This window comes from Leuciscus leuciscus (assembly GCF_965113295.1).
Source record: "Leuciscus leuciscus genome assembly, chromosome: 18".
Classification (NCBI taxonomy): Eukaryota; Metazoa; Chordata; class Actinopteri; order Cypriniformes; family Leuciscidae; genus Leuciscus; species Leuciscus leuciscus.
Genome location: NC_138742.1, coordinates 2,684,262 through 2,700,606, shown reverse-complemented (window position 1 = coordinate 2,700,606; position 16,345 = coordinate 2,684,262). Strand labels below are relative to the sequence as shown.

The 16,345-nt window shown below is 36.9% G+C and overlaps 1 protein-coding gene across 3 annotated transcripts in view; it reads left to right on the top strand.

Moving 5' to 3' along the window:
* The window catches only part of vdra (vitamin D receptor a), a 77,763-nt gene that overhangs the window by 48,349 nt on the left and 13,069 nt on the right, over positions 1-16,345 (top strand). For all 3 annotated transcript variants that reach the window (XM_082145942.1, XM_082145941.1, XM_082145940.1), the window contains 4 exons: positions 3,639-3,769; positions 11,002-11,186; positions 12,334-12,433; positions 12,901-13,075. In XM_082145942.1, the coding sequence (XP_082002068.1) occupies positions 3,639-3,769; positions 11,002-11,186; positions 12,334-12,433; positions 12,901-13,075 (591 nt within the window). The remainder of the gene's footprint in view (positions 1-3,638; positions 3,770-11,001; positions 11,187-12,333; positions 12,434-12,900; positions 13,076-16,345) is intronic.

Here is a 16,345-nt window from a genome sequence, read left to right as displayed (position 1 = left end):
AAGGACTATGAATTGGCATCAAACGCACAATAACTGGAATTTAAAACTGTGAAGAAACAAATAATCAATAAACTGTTGGACAGATATACACTAGGATTTGTGAGCTCGATATTTCTTTGCTTTGTGCCGTGAAGTTTTAAATGCGCATTGTGACCCTATGTTGCTTTGAGCACATCATTCTGCACCCGCGAAACGCATACGTGCTTTGTGCCGCTCTGTTTTCAAGTGTTTCATATTTTCGTGTTTTTTTGCACTGTAAGATTATTAAAAGCCTATCTTGTTCTGTTCTGTCGTATATATCATATCTTGTTGCCCCATTAAAAAGCTGCACAATACATTTAAAATAAGCATAATTTAACTGTATATTATTTGTGTGTAGTGTGTGTGTGTGTGTAGATAGATAGATAGATAGATAGATAGATAGATAGATAGATAGATAGATAGATAGATAGATATGTGTATATATACATATCTTACATACACTACCGTTCAAAAGTTTGGGGTCAGTAAGATTTTTTTTTTAATGTTTTTAAAAGAAGTATCTTCTGCTCACCAAGGCTGCATTTATTTGATAAAAAAAAGTCATATTGTGAAATATAATGACATTTTAAAATGACTGCTTTCTATTTTAATATATTTTAAACTTTAATTTATTCCTGTAATCAAAGCTGAATGCTCAGCATCATTACTCCAGTCTTCAGTGTCACATGATCCTTCAGAAACCATTCTAATATGAGGATTTGATGCTCAAGAAACATTCATTATTATTATCAATGTTGATATACACATATATATATATATATATATATATGATTCTTTACATCCATATATAAATAAAATGTAATTAATACATTAATTAATTTTATAATAGTACTAATAGTAATTTGTAATTTGTTTTTATCAACATGTTTAGATTTCATAAAATTACGGTGCAGATTTTTTCAAGAATTACTTTTGCTGCTGATTAATACACTAACTAAGTTTATTAAGAAAATTGTCATAGCTATTGAATATATTTATTTAATATTTAAAGGTGTAAACTGTAATCTTACACTGCAAAATGATAACTTACAAAGGATTAAATTCATCACAATTACCTATTTAATGAATGAAGCACACATAAAAATTATGACAAAGCCCTACAACAGACAATTAATCGCCAAAGCCCTAAAACTGGCAATTAATCGGCATAACCGCAATTATTTTTTAGACAATTAATTGTCACCAAAATTTCATAATCGTGACAGGCCTACTCACAACACACGCGTGCCTCAAACACTCACAACACACGCGTGCCTCAAACACTCACAACACACGCGTGCCTCAAACACTCACAACACCCGCGTGCACCAAACACTCACAACACACGCGTGCCTCAAACACTCACAACACACGCGTGCCTCAAACCCTCACAACACACGCGTGCCTCAAACACTCACAACACACGCGTGCACCAAACACTCACAACACACGCGTGCCTCAAACACTCACAACACACGCGTGCCTCAAACACTCACAACACACGCGTGCCTCAAACACTCACAACACACGCGTGCCTCAAACACTCACAACACACGCGTGCCTCAAACACTCACAACACACGCGTGCCTCAAACACTCACAACACACGCGTGCCTCAAACACTCACAACACACGCGTGCCTCAAACAACACACGCGTGCCTCAAACACTCACAACACACGCGTGCCTCAAACACTCACAACACACGCGTGCCTCAAACACTCACAACACACGCGTGCCTCAAACACTCACAACACACGCGTGCCTCAAACAACACACGCGTGCCTCAAACACTCACAACACACGCGTGCCTCAAACACTCACAACACACGCGTGCCTCAAACACTCACAACACACGCGTGCCTCAAACACTCACAACACACGCGTGCCTCAAACAACACACGCGTGCCTCAAACACTCACAACACACGCGTGCCTCAAACACTCACAACACACGCGTGCCTCAAACAACACACGCGTGCCTCAAACACTCACAACACACGCGTGCCTCAAACCCTCACAACACACGCGTGCCTCAAACCCTCACAACACACGCGTGCCTCAAACCCTCACAACACACGCGTGCCTCAAACACTCACAACACACGCGTGCCTCAAACACTCACAACACACGCGTGCCTCAAACACTCACAACACACGCGTGCCTCAAACACTCACAACACACGCGTGCCTCAAACACTCACAACACACGCGTGCCTCAAACACTCACAACACACGCGTGCCTCAAACAACACACGCGTGCCTCAAACACTCACAACACACGCGTGCCTCAAACACTCACAACACACGCGTGCCTCAAACACTCACAACACACGCGTGCACCAAACACTCACAACACACGCGTGCCTCAAACACTCACAACACACGCGTGCCTCAAACACTCACAACACACGCGTGCCTCAAACACACTCAACACACGCGTGCCTCAAACACTCACAACACACGCGTGCCTCAAACACTCACAACACACGCGTGCACCAAACACTCACAACACACGCGTGCCTCAAACACTCACAACACACGCGTGCCTCAAACACTCACAACACAACCAAACACAGGAACACACTGCAGATATCACAGAACACAACGGAAATGTTTCCAGGGGAACCAAATAAGTGTCTAAATATAATGAAGACGTATAATAAATAAATTAAATTAAATAAATTAAATTTATTTAAATAAATTACAAAAATTACAAAAAAGCTTTTCAAATATGTGTTATATATCAGTGTGTGAGTGTCTCAACTTTCAAACTTTGGACCCTACATTACCTAACATTTCTAATGAAACTTTTCTTTATGAAAATTTAAACATAACATGAACAAATGTGTACAGTGAGTAACTGATGTATAGATTAATATCTTTCCCTCGTTCTTTTTCTCTATCTTTATTTATTTGAGTTTTCAGATCATTGTTCTTTTCTCATTTGTATTCTGATGACATTGAACATATTGTTAATACATTTTGTATATTGTATACAAGTTGTATGTCATAAAATTTTTATATCTGTATGTTTTGCAAAAAATAATAATAATTAAAAGAAATAAAATAAATAAAGTAGACTCTTGATCTGTACGCACGTCCCAGCCGAGTTCAGCTCTTCTTTGGTTCCCCTGAAACATTTATTTGCATGTGTTTTCATCAGTTGCTGCGCGTAGAGCTCTCTCGCCCACCGTATATATATATATATATATATATATATATATATATATATATATATTATATATATTACACACACACTTATTATATACGTTTCTTAAATATTGTATTATATTAAAATAATTTAATTTAAAATTTGTATTAATATAAACAATTAATTTATATTCATTATATATTTTATATTTATGGATTAGAAAAATACATAATGTTATATACTTTTTTTTTTATTATAAATTAAAAATATGAATTAAGTCGTTCATTAGAATGTGTCATTCCCTCAAATGTAAGATGTGTAATTGCGTCTCGGCTTCACCGTGTCTCTTGAATGTTGCATATGTGTTCTTTTTGATCTAATATTTTGTTTTCATCAACACAGTACAGTAGTCAGTGATTTCTAACGCTCTTCATCTGTGTGTGTGTGTGTGTGTGTGTGTGTCTCAGGCGCAGTATGAAGCGCAAGGCGAGCTTTACCTGTCCGTTCAGCGGAAACTGCTCCATCACCAAAGACAACCGGCGCCACTGCCAGGCCTGTCGTCTGAAGCGCTGCGTCGACATCGGCATGATGAAGGAGTGTGAGTGTCAGCAGAGGTTAGAGGTCACGGGTCGCCAGAGACCCTAAACACAGGGCAGACAATCATCATGTGACAGAACGACTGACCGACTCCCAAACACACTAGAGATCAGACTCGTGCACAGATACTGGCATCTAAAGCCAGATTAAACCATCTAAATCTGATTAAAATGATAATATAAACATAACTTTTGCTTTAAATAAATATAATAAATAAATAAAAACATTAAAATAAATAAGAAATATTGTGACAGTGAGTGGAGTGCTAAAGGGTCAGTGGAACAGTTTAGAGAAGCAATGTAAAAAAAATATAATTAAAATAAGATTAACATTTTTTTTTTTTTAAATGTATTTGAATAAAATTAAGTAAATTTAATTTAAAAAAAATGTATTTATCAAATAAATAAAAACATTAAAATAATTAAGAATTATTCAAATTAAACTATTTGATTAAAATAAATAATATATCTTACAAGGGAGTGTCAGTTTAGAGAAGCAGTGTAAAAAATAAATAAATAAATAAAAGAACTTTAAATAACAGACAATTGATTAAAATAAATGAATACATTTGATCTAAACAAATAAAGACATCTAACAGTGCAGTCCTAAAGTGAGGAGAAAAAAAACGTGTAATGCAATAAAAGCTAAATATTATATTGTACACATATTTGAGGTCTAAACAATTACATTCTCACCTAAAACCTCTTAAAACGACATTGCGTGACACAATTACAGTGGGTTTGCTCCTCCACCATTGACGCTTAGATCCGGTTGAGATCCGGTTTAGATCCGGCAGGAACGAGCGGAGTGATACCAACTGTGAAACGGTTTCTGTATGATATTAGTGGAATATTGCATGGCTGGAAAAGGCTCTCAGCCAATCAGATTCGAGAACCAGAACTAACTGTATAATTATGTGTATAGTCTGCAGTTTTTATGTAAGATCATCTGATATCTTTAACCCTCATCCTTGCCTCGGGTCATTTTTTAAAGTGAGTGTCCAAGACCCCAGGACTGTTGTCACACTTGAACCACGAATACACACAAAAATGTAATGGATTCGAGGAGTTTTGTGGTTGAAATTTAGAAAAGTAACAAATCCTTCTGTCTCGGGTCAATTTGACCCCCTTAGGAATGAATGGGATGCGAGGAATGCTTCAGTTCGCATAGAAAAACATAAAAATGATAAAACTTTACCAAAAAAATGATTGTATAATGTTTAGATGTGTATCTGAATGCAGACTGAAGAGAAAATGACTTTAGGACCCAGCGGAACAGCTCATTTACTCATATAGAGCTATAAGGCCATCTAGACTCATGAAATATCATGTTATATTATTATTCTTCCACAAGAGGTCGACAAAGACACACAATGTAAGATATTTAGAGCTGGAATGCTGGATTAAAAGGGTTATGCATGAAATTGTGAGTTATTTAGAATTTAAGTTGAAAGAATGTGCTTAAATTACTATTTATTTATTGATCAAATCTAGTAATTTTAAAGGTAAATAAAATAAAAAATAACAAAACATTGGAAAAAAATCTCGAAAAAAAAGTTACATTAAAAAATATTATCAAAATGAAATAAAATAAGCAAAAAAAAAATGTAATTATAATTTTAGGTTTCAAATGTAAGATTTGATACAAAGTGCGACGGCGTAATTATGGTACGAGAGATGTTTTGTATGTTGTGCGGGGGTGATTATGTTATTATTTTAAGAACAAGTGTTTGCTGAAGAGTTCTGAGTGTTAGAAAACATCATCAATTAAAACATCTGCTTTGTTTCAGTGTAAACTAGTTGATTCCCGTCTTTGGAAGCGCACACACTCGTTCTCACACACAAACACACACAGTTCATTTGAGGAAACACAGTTGCTGTTTCCAAACTCTTCTGAGAGAGAGAGAGAGAGAGAGAGCCAACAATGATGCTTTTTCTCCATGAAGTTGCACAATGGGCGACCCAGATTTCCCTCAGTTGTGGGAGAGGCGCGGCGCTACTTTAAGAGAAAACGGATACAGTCGGGGCGTAAAAGAGCCTCTTTGTGTGTCGTATACGCTCGCATGAGGACAGGAGGTCAAAGGTCAGCGGTTTTGGATAGGATACTGTAGACACTATAGGATACTGTGATGTCACACTATATAGGATACTGTGATGTCATCGTGACATTCCAGAACGTTCCAGTCCGGCTCTGATTGACACGCCAGGATCCGGGATTCGACTCGTGGATCTTTGAATCGCTCGATTGGGTAATTGATCCGACTAATCCGTGTGTTTTCCTGTCGGGAACAGTGGCGTGTAAACAAACCCTAGACCGTGAATGAATTATGAAACTCTTTCGTTCTACTAATTCTAATTCTTATAGTGCATATATTCCTGTATATGAAATAATGTGAGAAAAAATGTAATATATATTATGTACATATATAGATAATATATATATATATAAATTGAAGTTTTATTATATTTCCTGGTTTATTTTATAAATAAAAAGATAAGGATTTAAATATAGCATAATAAATCATATAATTGATGATATAATAATAGAAATTAAATTATTTCATTTCATATACAAGTAAAAAATGAGTGATATAAAAGCTCCTGGTCTTATTGTTAAACGGTTTAATGGTGAAATAAACTGAGGAAAACATTATTTATATCATTGTAAAATGATAAATAATTTTTTATTTTTTAAATGGGAAGAAAGTGGTTTATTTAAAATATACGTAATATTTAAATGTAATATATCCAGGGCTTGACATTAACTTTTTTGCTCACTAGCCAATGTGGCTAGTGGTTTTCCAAAGTTACTAGCCACACAGCATTTTGACTAGCCACATTTTTGTTTTTGTGAAATTACCTTTTAAAAGTCGACTATGGCGTGCTAAAATTTACTTGAACTAGATTTACAACCCTTTTAAATGTAAAACCACTGTACACACCCAAATCAAGACTAGCTACACAAAACAGGTCATTATCATTAGCTCTGATAAGGTTGTGTGTAAAGCTCCTTTTTTAAAATAAAACCATGTATTATATTACATATCGCCACATAGCTCCACCGGCATACACTGTGTGCATGTAATACTCATTAGGGCTGTCAAAATTGCTCAAAAATGACGTTCGAATATTCTCTCTAAAAAAAAACACATAGCCTATATTCGAACTATTCGAACATGGTTGCGCATTTTGTCAATGACTCGCATTACGTCAATAACAGGGCAAATTAATACAAAGAGACATAACTACTTGTATAGGTAGTTTATTTAAGTTTAAACACATTTGACAACGTATTACCTACACAAAAACAAGTAAATCAACTAATGGCCAAGACCGCAGACCTCACTCTCGCTCGCTCACTCGCAGGCACTCTTTCTCTCTCTCACCCTCACCCTCATGTTGCGTTCACACCAAACGCGAATAGAGCGTCTGGCGCGAGTGTAAATACGCGTTTACGCGCGTCTGGAGGTCTTGCGGCGCGAATGAGGCGTCACGCTCTCTGTGCATAACGGTTTAAATGAACAACAACAATAAGCAAATGTTGAGTGCTGATCAAGAGTTTTGTGCAAGCAATTTAAGGTCGCGACTCTTATATAGCAGGCTTCATTCAGTGATTGAAACAAATATTATTAACAATAATTGAAGTTTTTAGCCTATATAGAACCGACATTGAACGCTCCGAGCGAGCTGTGCTGTGGTAAACATGGAACTTTTCCTTGACATGAAACGGTAAATAATCAAACCAGTGGAAGCCTGTAGTGCATGAAACTGCTGTATCTAACCTACCTTATTCATGCAATATCTATTCAGTCATTACAGTAGCCTACACTTTAGTAATGTTTCTGTTTAACGTTAACGCTCCTTCCTGTTACCTGTCCCTGACCCCTCAGGCAGCGCCCACACGCAAAGCAGACAGCCGCGCCTCTGCTACCGCGGGCGTTTTTCCACATTCGAATATTCATTTTCACCTTCGAAATTCTGTTTTTTTAAACTATTCGAATATATATTCGAATTTAGAATATTCGTTGACAGCCCTATGGGAGTTGTAGTGTCGTAGTGTCACACTTATTTCAGATGCCTTTTGAAAAGACTACAATTATTCAACCCGCCAAAGTGGCTAGTTGGAGTGACTATGTTACCCGCCACGAGCAAAATCCACCCGCATTTGGCGGGTTGGCGGGTGTTAATGTCAAGCCCTGAATATATCTATATACAGGATTCCCACGGGTCCTTGAAAGCTTTCGCACCAAACTACAGCGATGGTACCTCAACGTTTCATGCAAAAGTTCATATCAGATCATATTAGAATACAGTGTAAGGATGTACCGAATATTCTTCAGTTTTATGCAAATCAGAAATTCGACCAGTAGAATATCAGATCTCTGTCATATGGCCAATAAAAGTTTTTTTGCATAGTTGTGTTTGACACAAAAAAAACTGTGACAATGTGTCTTACGAGGAAACACGATGTAAGCTTGCTCTCTCTTGATATGTGCCCCCACATTAAGTCCTTGAGTTTGAGGATATTGGACCTGGAAAGTTCTTGAAAGGTCCTTGAATTTGAAGTTAACTAAGGTGTGTGTGTGTGTGTGTGTGTGTGTGTGTGTGTGTGTGTGTGTGTGTGTGTGTGTGTGTGTGTGTGTGTGTGTATGTGTGTGTGTGTGTATGATTATGTGTGTTTCAATTATATTATATTTCACTTTTTTGACTTTTTACACAAGTCATTGCCCGGTTGATATAGACATGTGTGTTCCTGATGAAGTGAACAGTGAGACGACAGTAATCTCTCATCGGTTTGTACAAACGCCATTTTCCTGCCTCACATTTTTTCAGTTTAGTGTAAATGTGTGTTTTGGGAACGGTTGAATCTCGGTCAGATCCCTGACGGAGGCATAAGATAGAGACACCACCGACACACACACAGACACACACACACACACACACTGCTGAAGTACAACACTCACACACACACACACACACACACACACACACACACAGAGGCACAGATGGCACTCGGTCTAGACGGGCACAAGCCTGGCATCGGCCCACTCAAGGGAAACACTGGCCCTCGACAGACGTGCTGATCTGTGTGTGTGTGTGTGTGTGTGTGTGTGTCAGCACCAGGGTGTGTTTACTGTGGAAAAACTGCCACCAGAGTCTCTGTGAGATAAAGAGTCTGGCGGACGTCCTCATCTTGTTTGAGCCAAGAGAATATCAGCGTGAGAATGTGTGTAAATGTCTTCGACTCGGATGAATACAGGACCTGTTATTCCCTTTCACAAAGTCTTGATGTTGTGCTCTACTAGAACAGGTTTTCCTGCTTGAATGTTGATTATTTTCCTCATATTCTCCATTGTTGCAGCTCCTCTCTTCCCAGTCTGTCAGTAACGCTCTGTTTACTTCCTGTCTCTATGAAGCCCCTCCTTCTGAAAAGCACACTGTGCTCTGATTGGTCGGCTGGAGCAGTGTGTTGTGATTGGTCGAGCGCTTCGAGTGTGTTTGGGAAATGCCCCGCCCCTTACCATAACCACCAGTTTAACACTCTACTAACTAACTCAACCAGGCCCCGCCCCTTTATTCTGCTTTCTATTTTAATAAACTATTATAGTTTTATTAATATTTTGAATTAGCATATTTTGCATCCAAAATAAAAGTCTGTGTTTACATAATATATGTGTGTGTACTGTGTAAATATATTTTGTATATAAATACACACTCGCATGTATATATTTATACTAGTGCTGTCAAAGTTAGCGCGTTAATATCGCGTTAACGCAAAATCATATTAACGGCACTAATTTTCTTAACGCGCGATTAACGCAGCGCATGTTTTCTGTTTGACCCGTGGCCCAACCCCTAGTGGGACAAATGGAGATACACAGTGTTGCAAAGTATAATTTAAGGTAAATTTAGAACAAATAAAAAACGTGCGACTAATTGCGATTAATTGCGAGTTAACTCATGACAATCATGCGATTAATCGCGATTACATTTTTTTATCGATTGACAGCCCTAATTTATACATATAAATATTTATATAAATTATGTGTGTGTATATATATATTTTTTTTCTTAAATGTATACATGTGTGTTTTTTTATATACAAAATATTATTATGTAAACACAAACTTTTATTTTGGATGCGATACATTTTTTTAACTTTCCATTTTCACTTTAATATTATATTTTTATATTGTTTAAAAAAAAATTAAATGTCTATAAATTGTTTTTCTTTTTTATTTAATATTTAGTTGTTTTAGTTCTTCAGCTGAAAATTGGTGAATGTTGAAAAGTAAAATATAAAAAAACATCAAAATTTACTTCTTTTTTTTTTAGTTGTCCATTAAACTTGTTAATTTAATGTTAATAATTATGGAAAAAATAACACATTCAAATTAGTAATGCTTGTAACGCACCCCATCCTGGCACAGATCTATAGTTTAGTCTAGAACATGATGCAACGACTGACTACAGTTAAACTGAAAATATGAAGGCAGAAATTGCCCCATGTGGGTCTTATATTTACATCATATGATATAGTTTAGCAATATCACACAACAATCTTGTTAATTGAACTATTGTATAAAATCAGTAGTATTGTCTGTTTTTCTCTCAATTTTGCTAATGAAAATAGTCTGTGGTCTCTAACGAATCGAGCGAGTCGTTGATTCAGTGACTCGTTCATAAAAATGGTCACTTGCTTCGTTCCTGAATGAATCACATGTTTGAATGAATCGGTTGAATGAATGATTCAATGACTCGTTTATTAAGACAGTGACTTGCCGCCCCCTACTGACGGTTTTACTTTCATATTTCGAGCATCATTTTAGTTTTCATTCACCGTTGACCACACATTGCAGCCTTTAAAAGTTTGTGGATAGAATTCTATTTTGAATCAAAATATTTATTTTTAAAGCTACTTTTTGTAATGTCCAATCAGTGCTTTTCTCATCTAACACACTGACGTCACAAACTACCTTGTAACCAATCAGATCAACGTGTGATCGTCAACCAGTGGATCTCTGAGCTGAGTGGAGGCGGGCTCATTTGCATATTCATAGAACCGCGCATACTTAATGAGGCAAGGGTGTCGAGTTACATTCAAGATATTTTAAGGCATGAAGAAGGAAAAATTTTAACATTTTGGTGATGAAAGATGAGTTTTAAGGGATAAATTGAAATGAAGTTTTCACTTTTCACTTATTCATCACATAACTGGTTCTGTCTCTCTCAGTCATTCTGACGGACGAGGAGGTGCAGAGAAAGAAGGATCTGATCCTGAAAAGAAAGGAGGAGGAGGCGGCGCGCGAGGCGAGGAAACCTCGTCTGACTGACGAACAGATGCAGATCATCAACACATTGATGGAGGCGCATCACAAGACCTACGACGACTCCTACTCCGACTTCGTCCGGTTCAGGGTCAGTCCTTTATTTCATCAAAAGACGGTAAAATTGTGAAATATTATTACAACCCAAAATAACTGTTTCTTTGTGAATATATAGTAAAGTGTAATTTATTCCTGTGATCAAAGCTGTATTTCCAGCATCATTACTCCAGTCTTCAGTGTCACATGAATCTGTGTTTGTTCTAGAATAGTTGCATATAATCAGTAATCATCCAGCGTGTCCGCCAAAATAAATTAAATTCGTCTCATATTAGATCTGCTGTGTAACACATGAAAATAAACATTTCAGTCATGCTCCGTTAGTCAGTGAGAACCTGGTTTTACTTTATTATTTTAGTAGCTGTCAATCATTTTGATGAAAAAACTGCAGCTCAGAAATACTTTATGAACGACTGATTCTGTGAATTTGATTTGAAGTTTCATAAATAAAAAATAAAAAAATTCTTCAAATGTGTTTATTACTTGTAAAATACTTATGCATACAACAAACCAGCAAATAAGATTTTACAGTCTTTTGTCCTGTTATTATATACATATGCAAAATATATACCTACATATATTTCAATCGCGACAACTCTGAATAGTTTTATCATGTTATTGAATATGCATTGTTAATGTTTTTAATTGACACCCACATCAGATCTAGGCAGGTGGAGCGGAGGAGGTGCAGGGGTCAGATCTAGGCAGGTGGAGCGGAGGAGGTGCAGGGGTCAGATCTAGGCAGGTGGAGCGGGGGAGGTGCAGGGGTCAGATCTAGGCAGGTGGAGCGGAGGAGGTGCAGGGGTCAGATCTAGGCAGGTGGAGCGGAGGAGGTGCAGGGGTCAGATCTAGGCAGGTGGAGCGGGGGAGGTGCAGGGGTCAGATCTAGGCAGGTGGAGCGGGGGAGGTGCAGGGGTCAGATCTAGGCAGGTGGAGCGGGGGAGGTGCAGGGGTCAGATCTAGGCAGGTGGAGCGGGGGAGGTGCAGGGGTCAGATCTAGGCAGGTGGAGCGGGGGAGGTGGAGCGGGGGAGGTGCAGGGTTCAGAGGAACTTTACAGCAAACAATTGCAACAGTTCTCATGTGTAATCATTTCTGTTGTTTGTTTTCCTCTCCAATGTCTTTAAGAGTTTGTTTTTATTGTTTGTGATTTATGTATTTTTGACTGCGTGTGTTTGTTCAGCCTCCGGTCCGAGAGGGTCCCGTCACTCGCAGCGCCAGTCGAGCAGCGTCTCTACACTCTCTGTCTGACGCCTCATCAGATTCATTCAACCATTCACCAGGTCACACACACACACACACACACACACACACACACACACACACACTCACTCACACACACACACACACACACACACACACACACACACACACTCACACTCACACACACTCACACACACACACTCACTCACTCACTCACTCACTCACTCACTCTCACTCACTCACTCACACACTCACTCACTCACTCACACACTCACTCACTCACACTCACTCACTCACTCACTCACTCACACTCACTCACTCACTCACACACTCACTCACTCACACTCACTCACTCACTCACTCACTCACACACTCACTCACTCACTCACACACTCACTCACTCACACTCACTCACTCACTCACTCACTCACACTCACTCACTCACTCACACACACACTCACACACACACACACACTCACTCACTCACACACTCACTCACACACACACACACACTCTCTCACACACTCTCTCTCCGGTGTGTGTGTAGAGTCTGTGGACACGAAGCTGAACTTCAGTAATCTGCTGATGATGTATCAGGACAGTAGTCCCGACTCCAGCGAGGAGGACAGCTCTCGCCTCTCCATGTTACCGCACCTCGCAGACCTCGTCAGCTACAGCATCCAGAAGGTCATCGGATTCGCCAAGATGATCCCGGGATTCAGGTGAGTCTCGGACCAAGAGCATCATTACAGACAGAAAACATCTGATTTTCACTCTCACAGTTTACAACCTTAAAGCTCCTTGCACACTCAGGTACAAAAATATATTTAGTCATTTCGCCTTTTGTCACATGTTTTAGTAATCACCATAAATTAGGTATCATTCGAAAGCTTAAACACTCAAAATCCATCCTGTGAAAACAGTTTTGAAATTGGATGTTGCGTTACCATGGAAATGGTACTTTAAATTCTTTTAGCAGACTCCTCCTCTAGTGGTCAGGTTTCATATTACACCCCTATGAAATTAGTCATATTACACCCCTCCCCTATGAAACGTCAGGTTTCATATTACAACATTTATTTGAACTATTTTAGAATTTAAAACGTTTTGAATCTTGACAAAAATCACATCGTCGGAAAGATCTCATGTCTCATGGTTCCATATTTGGCGACTATTTTGTGATTTTATTCATTTGTTACAGGAGAATGCATAAAAAAATCAATGGAATGTGTGTCACCCGGTGGATATTTTTGGTATTACACCTAAACAATCTCATAGGAACTATAGACTTCAAGTTTGGAACAAAATTTGGTTAGACATACATCTTTGATTTTATAGTAATTTTATATTAAAACATATTTTGTACAATATATATATTCTCAGTTAATGGGTTTAAGTGATTTTTAGACATAACTTTGCCTGCTTTTGCTCTGTTTCGTCAACGAAAATCGTTCCAAACAAAGCCATATCAACTGTTTTGCATCTCTGAACGACGCACGGCGGTGTTTCCTTTCTGAATGAACGAATCGTTTGAATGAAGGGTATCCCAGAATGCATCTCGCACTAACCAGCAAGCGTCAATAGCGGATGAGAAAACGCACGTAATTCAAAAATACTACCGTTATTGTGTCACGAAATGTAGTTTTAAGAGTTTTTCATGCAATAATCAGGGTTCGTACAACGTAAAGAAAGTACTTTTTGAAATTTAAGTCCTGGAAAACCCTTGAAAACAGCCATATTTACGAAGAGATACTTTTCTGATACAATATATACAAAATTTCTTTTTTCGCAAAAAAAAAACAAAAAAATCTTTTCACGCAAAATTGTGTGTTTTTGCGTGAAACCCCTAAAATTTCACTGCAGCCCGTCTGATAAACCCCCATCAGACCTTTTCTCGATATAAGTACGCCAATATTATAATATAAAATATTATTTATTGAACAATAATAGCCATTATAAACCTATATATATATATTATTGTAAGTTGTATTTTTGATACATTTATATCTGTAATTTGAGTTTAAAACATCCTTAAAAATAGTAAAGATAGTGTTTGATAAGTGCAATCTCTGATTGTAGTCCTTGAAAACCAAAAAAAGTAGTGCTTGAAGTCCTGGAATTTAATTTGACAGTGTCTGTACGAACCCTGGATAATGTAGTTAAGGCTCAAATCTGTGGCATACAAAAAATATAAAATATAGGCTAATTCAAAATATTCATAAATGCTACAATAGTACATAAATAACACTGAAACAACACTGTACCTAACGTCCACCATCTTAACAGCGGTTTCCTGAAGATTAATGGTTTTATTTACTTACCAAAGCCTGTTTTTACTCCCATTTGGCGAGTGTTAATGTTGGACGTTTGGTTTCGGCACAAGCGACACCGAAGAGGAATCTGGAATATTTGTGTGATCTTGAGTGTTATTTTATGTCTATGTAGATCTGTAGATCTAAGACATCCAGGTAATAAAATGTTCAAACAAATTCTTTATTAAAAGCCCCTGGACTAGATAAAACCTGTTATCGAGACGTTTGGGTGTGACCGAGTTGCATCCTGTGTTTACGACTGAAGATGGTGTTCAGATTGTTAACTTGTTTTTATCTCGTCTAGTGACTTTTAATGAAGAACTTGTTTGATCACATGTTTATATAGATAGATAGATAGATAGATAGATAGATAGATTATAAATTACTTTTTAGTAATTTTACTGTGGTTTTGTCTTATTTTAAGTTTTTTTTCTGGTTGAATTTTTGCTATTTTAGAACTTAAGTTAAACTAAATGAAAATGAGAAATATTGCTTTAACAACTAGCTAAAATAAAATAAGATAAAACATTTTCATATTTTATTTTCATTCAATGGTTTTCATTTAAAAAAAATTCATGTTAATTTTAGGTAAAATGTTAGTAATTAATTTTTTTTAAATATTGCTATTCATGTTTAATATATTTTTCTTTTAGTTTAGTTTAGTTATCATTTTCTGTACAGAGAACAAAAATGAGACTTTTTAAGGACTTTTCCCATTAACTGAGAATATTTTCAAGGACTACAATCAGAGATCTCACTTATCAAAACAATATCTTTATTATCTTTCCAATTCTAAAAAAGGGTAAATAGATGATAAATAAAAATATACTAATAAAACAAAATGGTAAGAATAAAGTGCAGCACATGCTAAGTATGCAATGACTGTGGCAACTTTTAACCATTGAAAGAATACTGTGAAAAAGAAATTGTATTTCCATATTCAAACTGATTTTTTCCCCATGAATATATGATTGACCTGAAGAATGAAAGCTGTATCATATACTTGGATATTTATATGAGCAATATCACGTTCAGTCATGTGAAATGTCTTTTAAATATATATATATATCTCAGACTGGCTGCAGTGTTCATTTTGCATGAAAATATTGTCTCATCGAAAAAATTAAGCACTAATTTTATATTTATATTGTCTTTGAATAATTCAAGCACTTTTCAAGTACCTCTTCATAAATATGGCTTTTTCAAGGGTTTTCCAGAGTCAAATTCAAGCACTTCGACAGATTCACTGTCGACAGATGAGCTCATTAAAATCACAGTTATGATAGTTTGATTATAAAGTATATTTGAGAATATAGACTATATAGATCTGACTATGTGAGGCTATACACTATATAGATCTGACTATGTGAGGCTATACACTATATAGATCTGACTATAGGTGGTGGTTGAGGAGAGATCCCCAGATATGATTGTAAAGCGCTTTGGGTGTACAGTAGTACATATGAAAGCGCTATATAAATGCCTCATTCTATTCATTCTATTCTATAGACTATACAGATCTAACTATGTGAGACTATAGACTATATAGATCTGACTATGTGAGACTATAGACTATATAGATCTGACTATGAGAGACTATACACTATATAGATCTGACTATGTGAGACTATACACTATATAGATCTGACTATGTGAGACTATACACTATATAGATCTGAC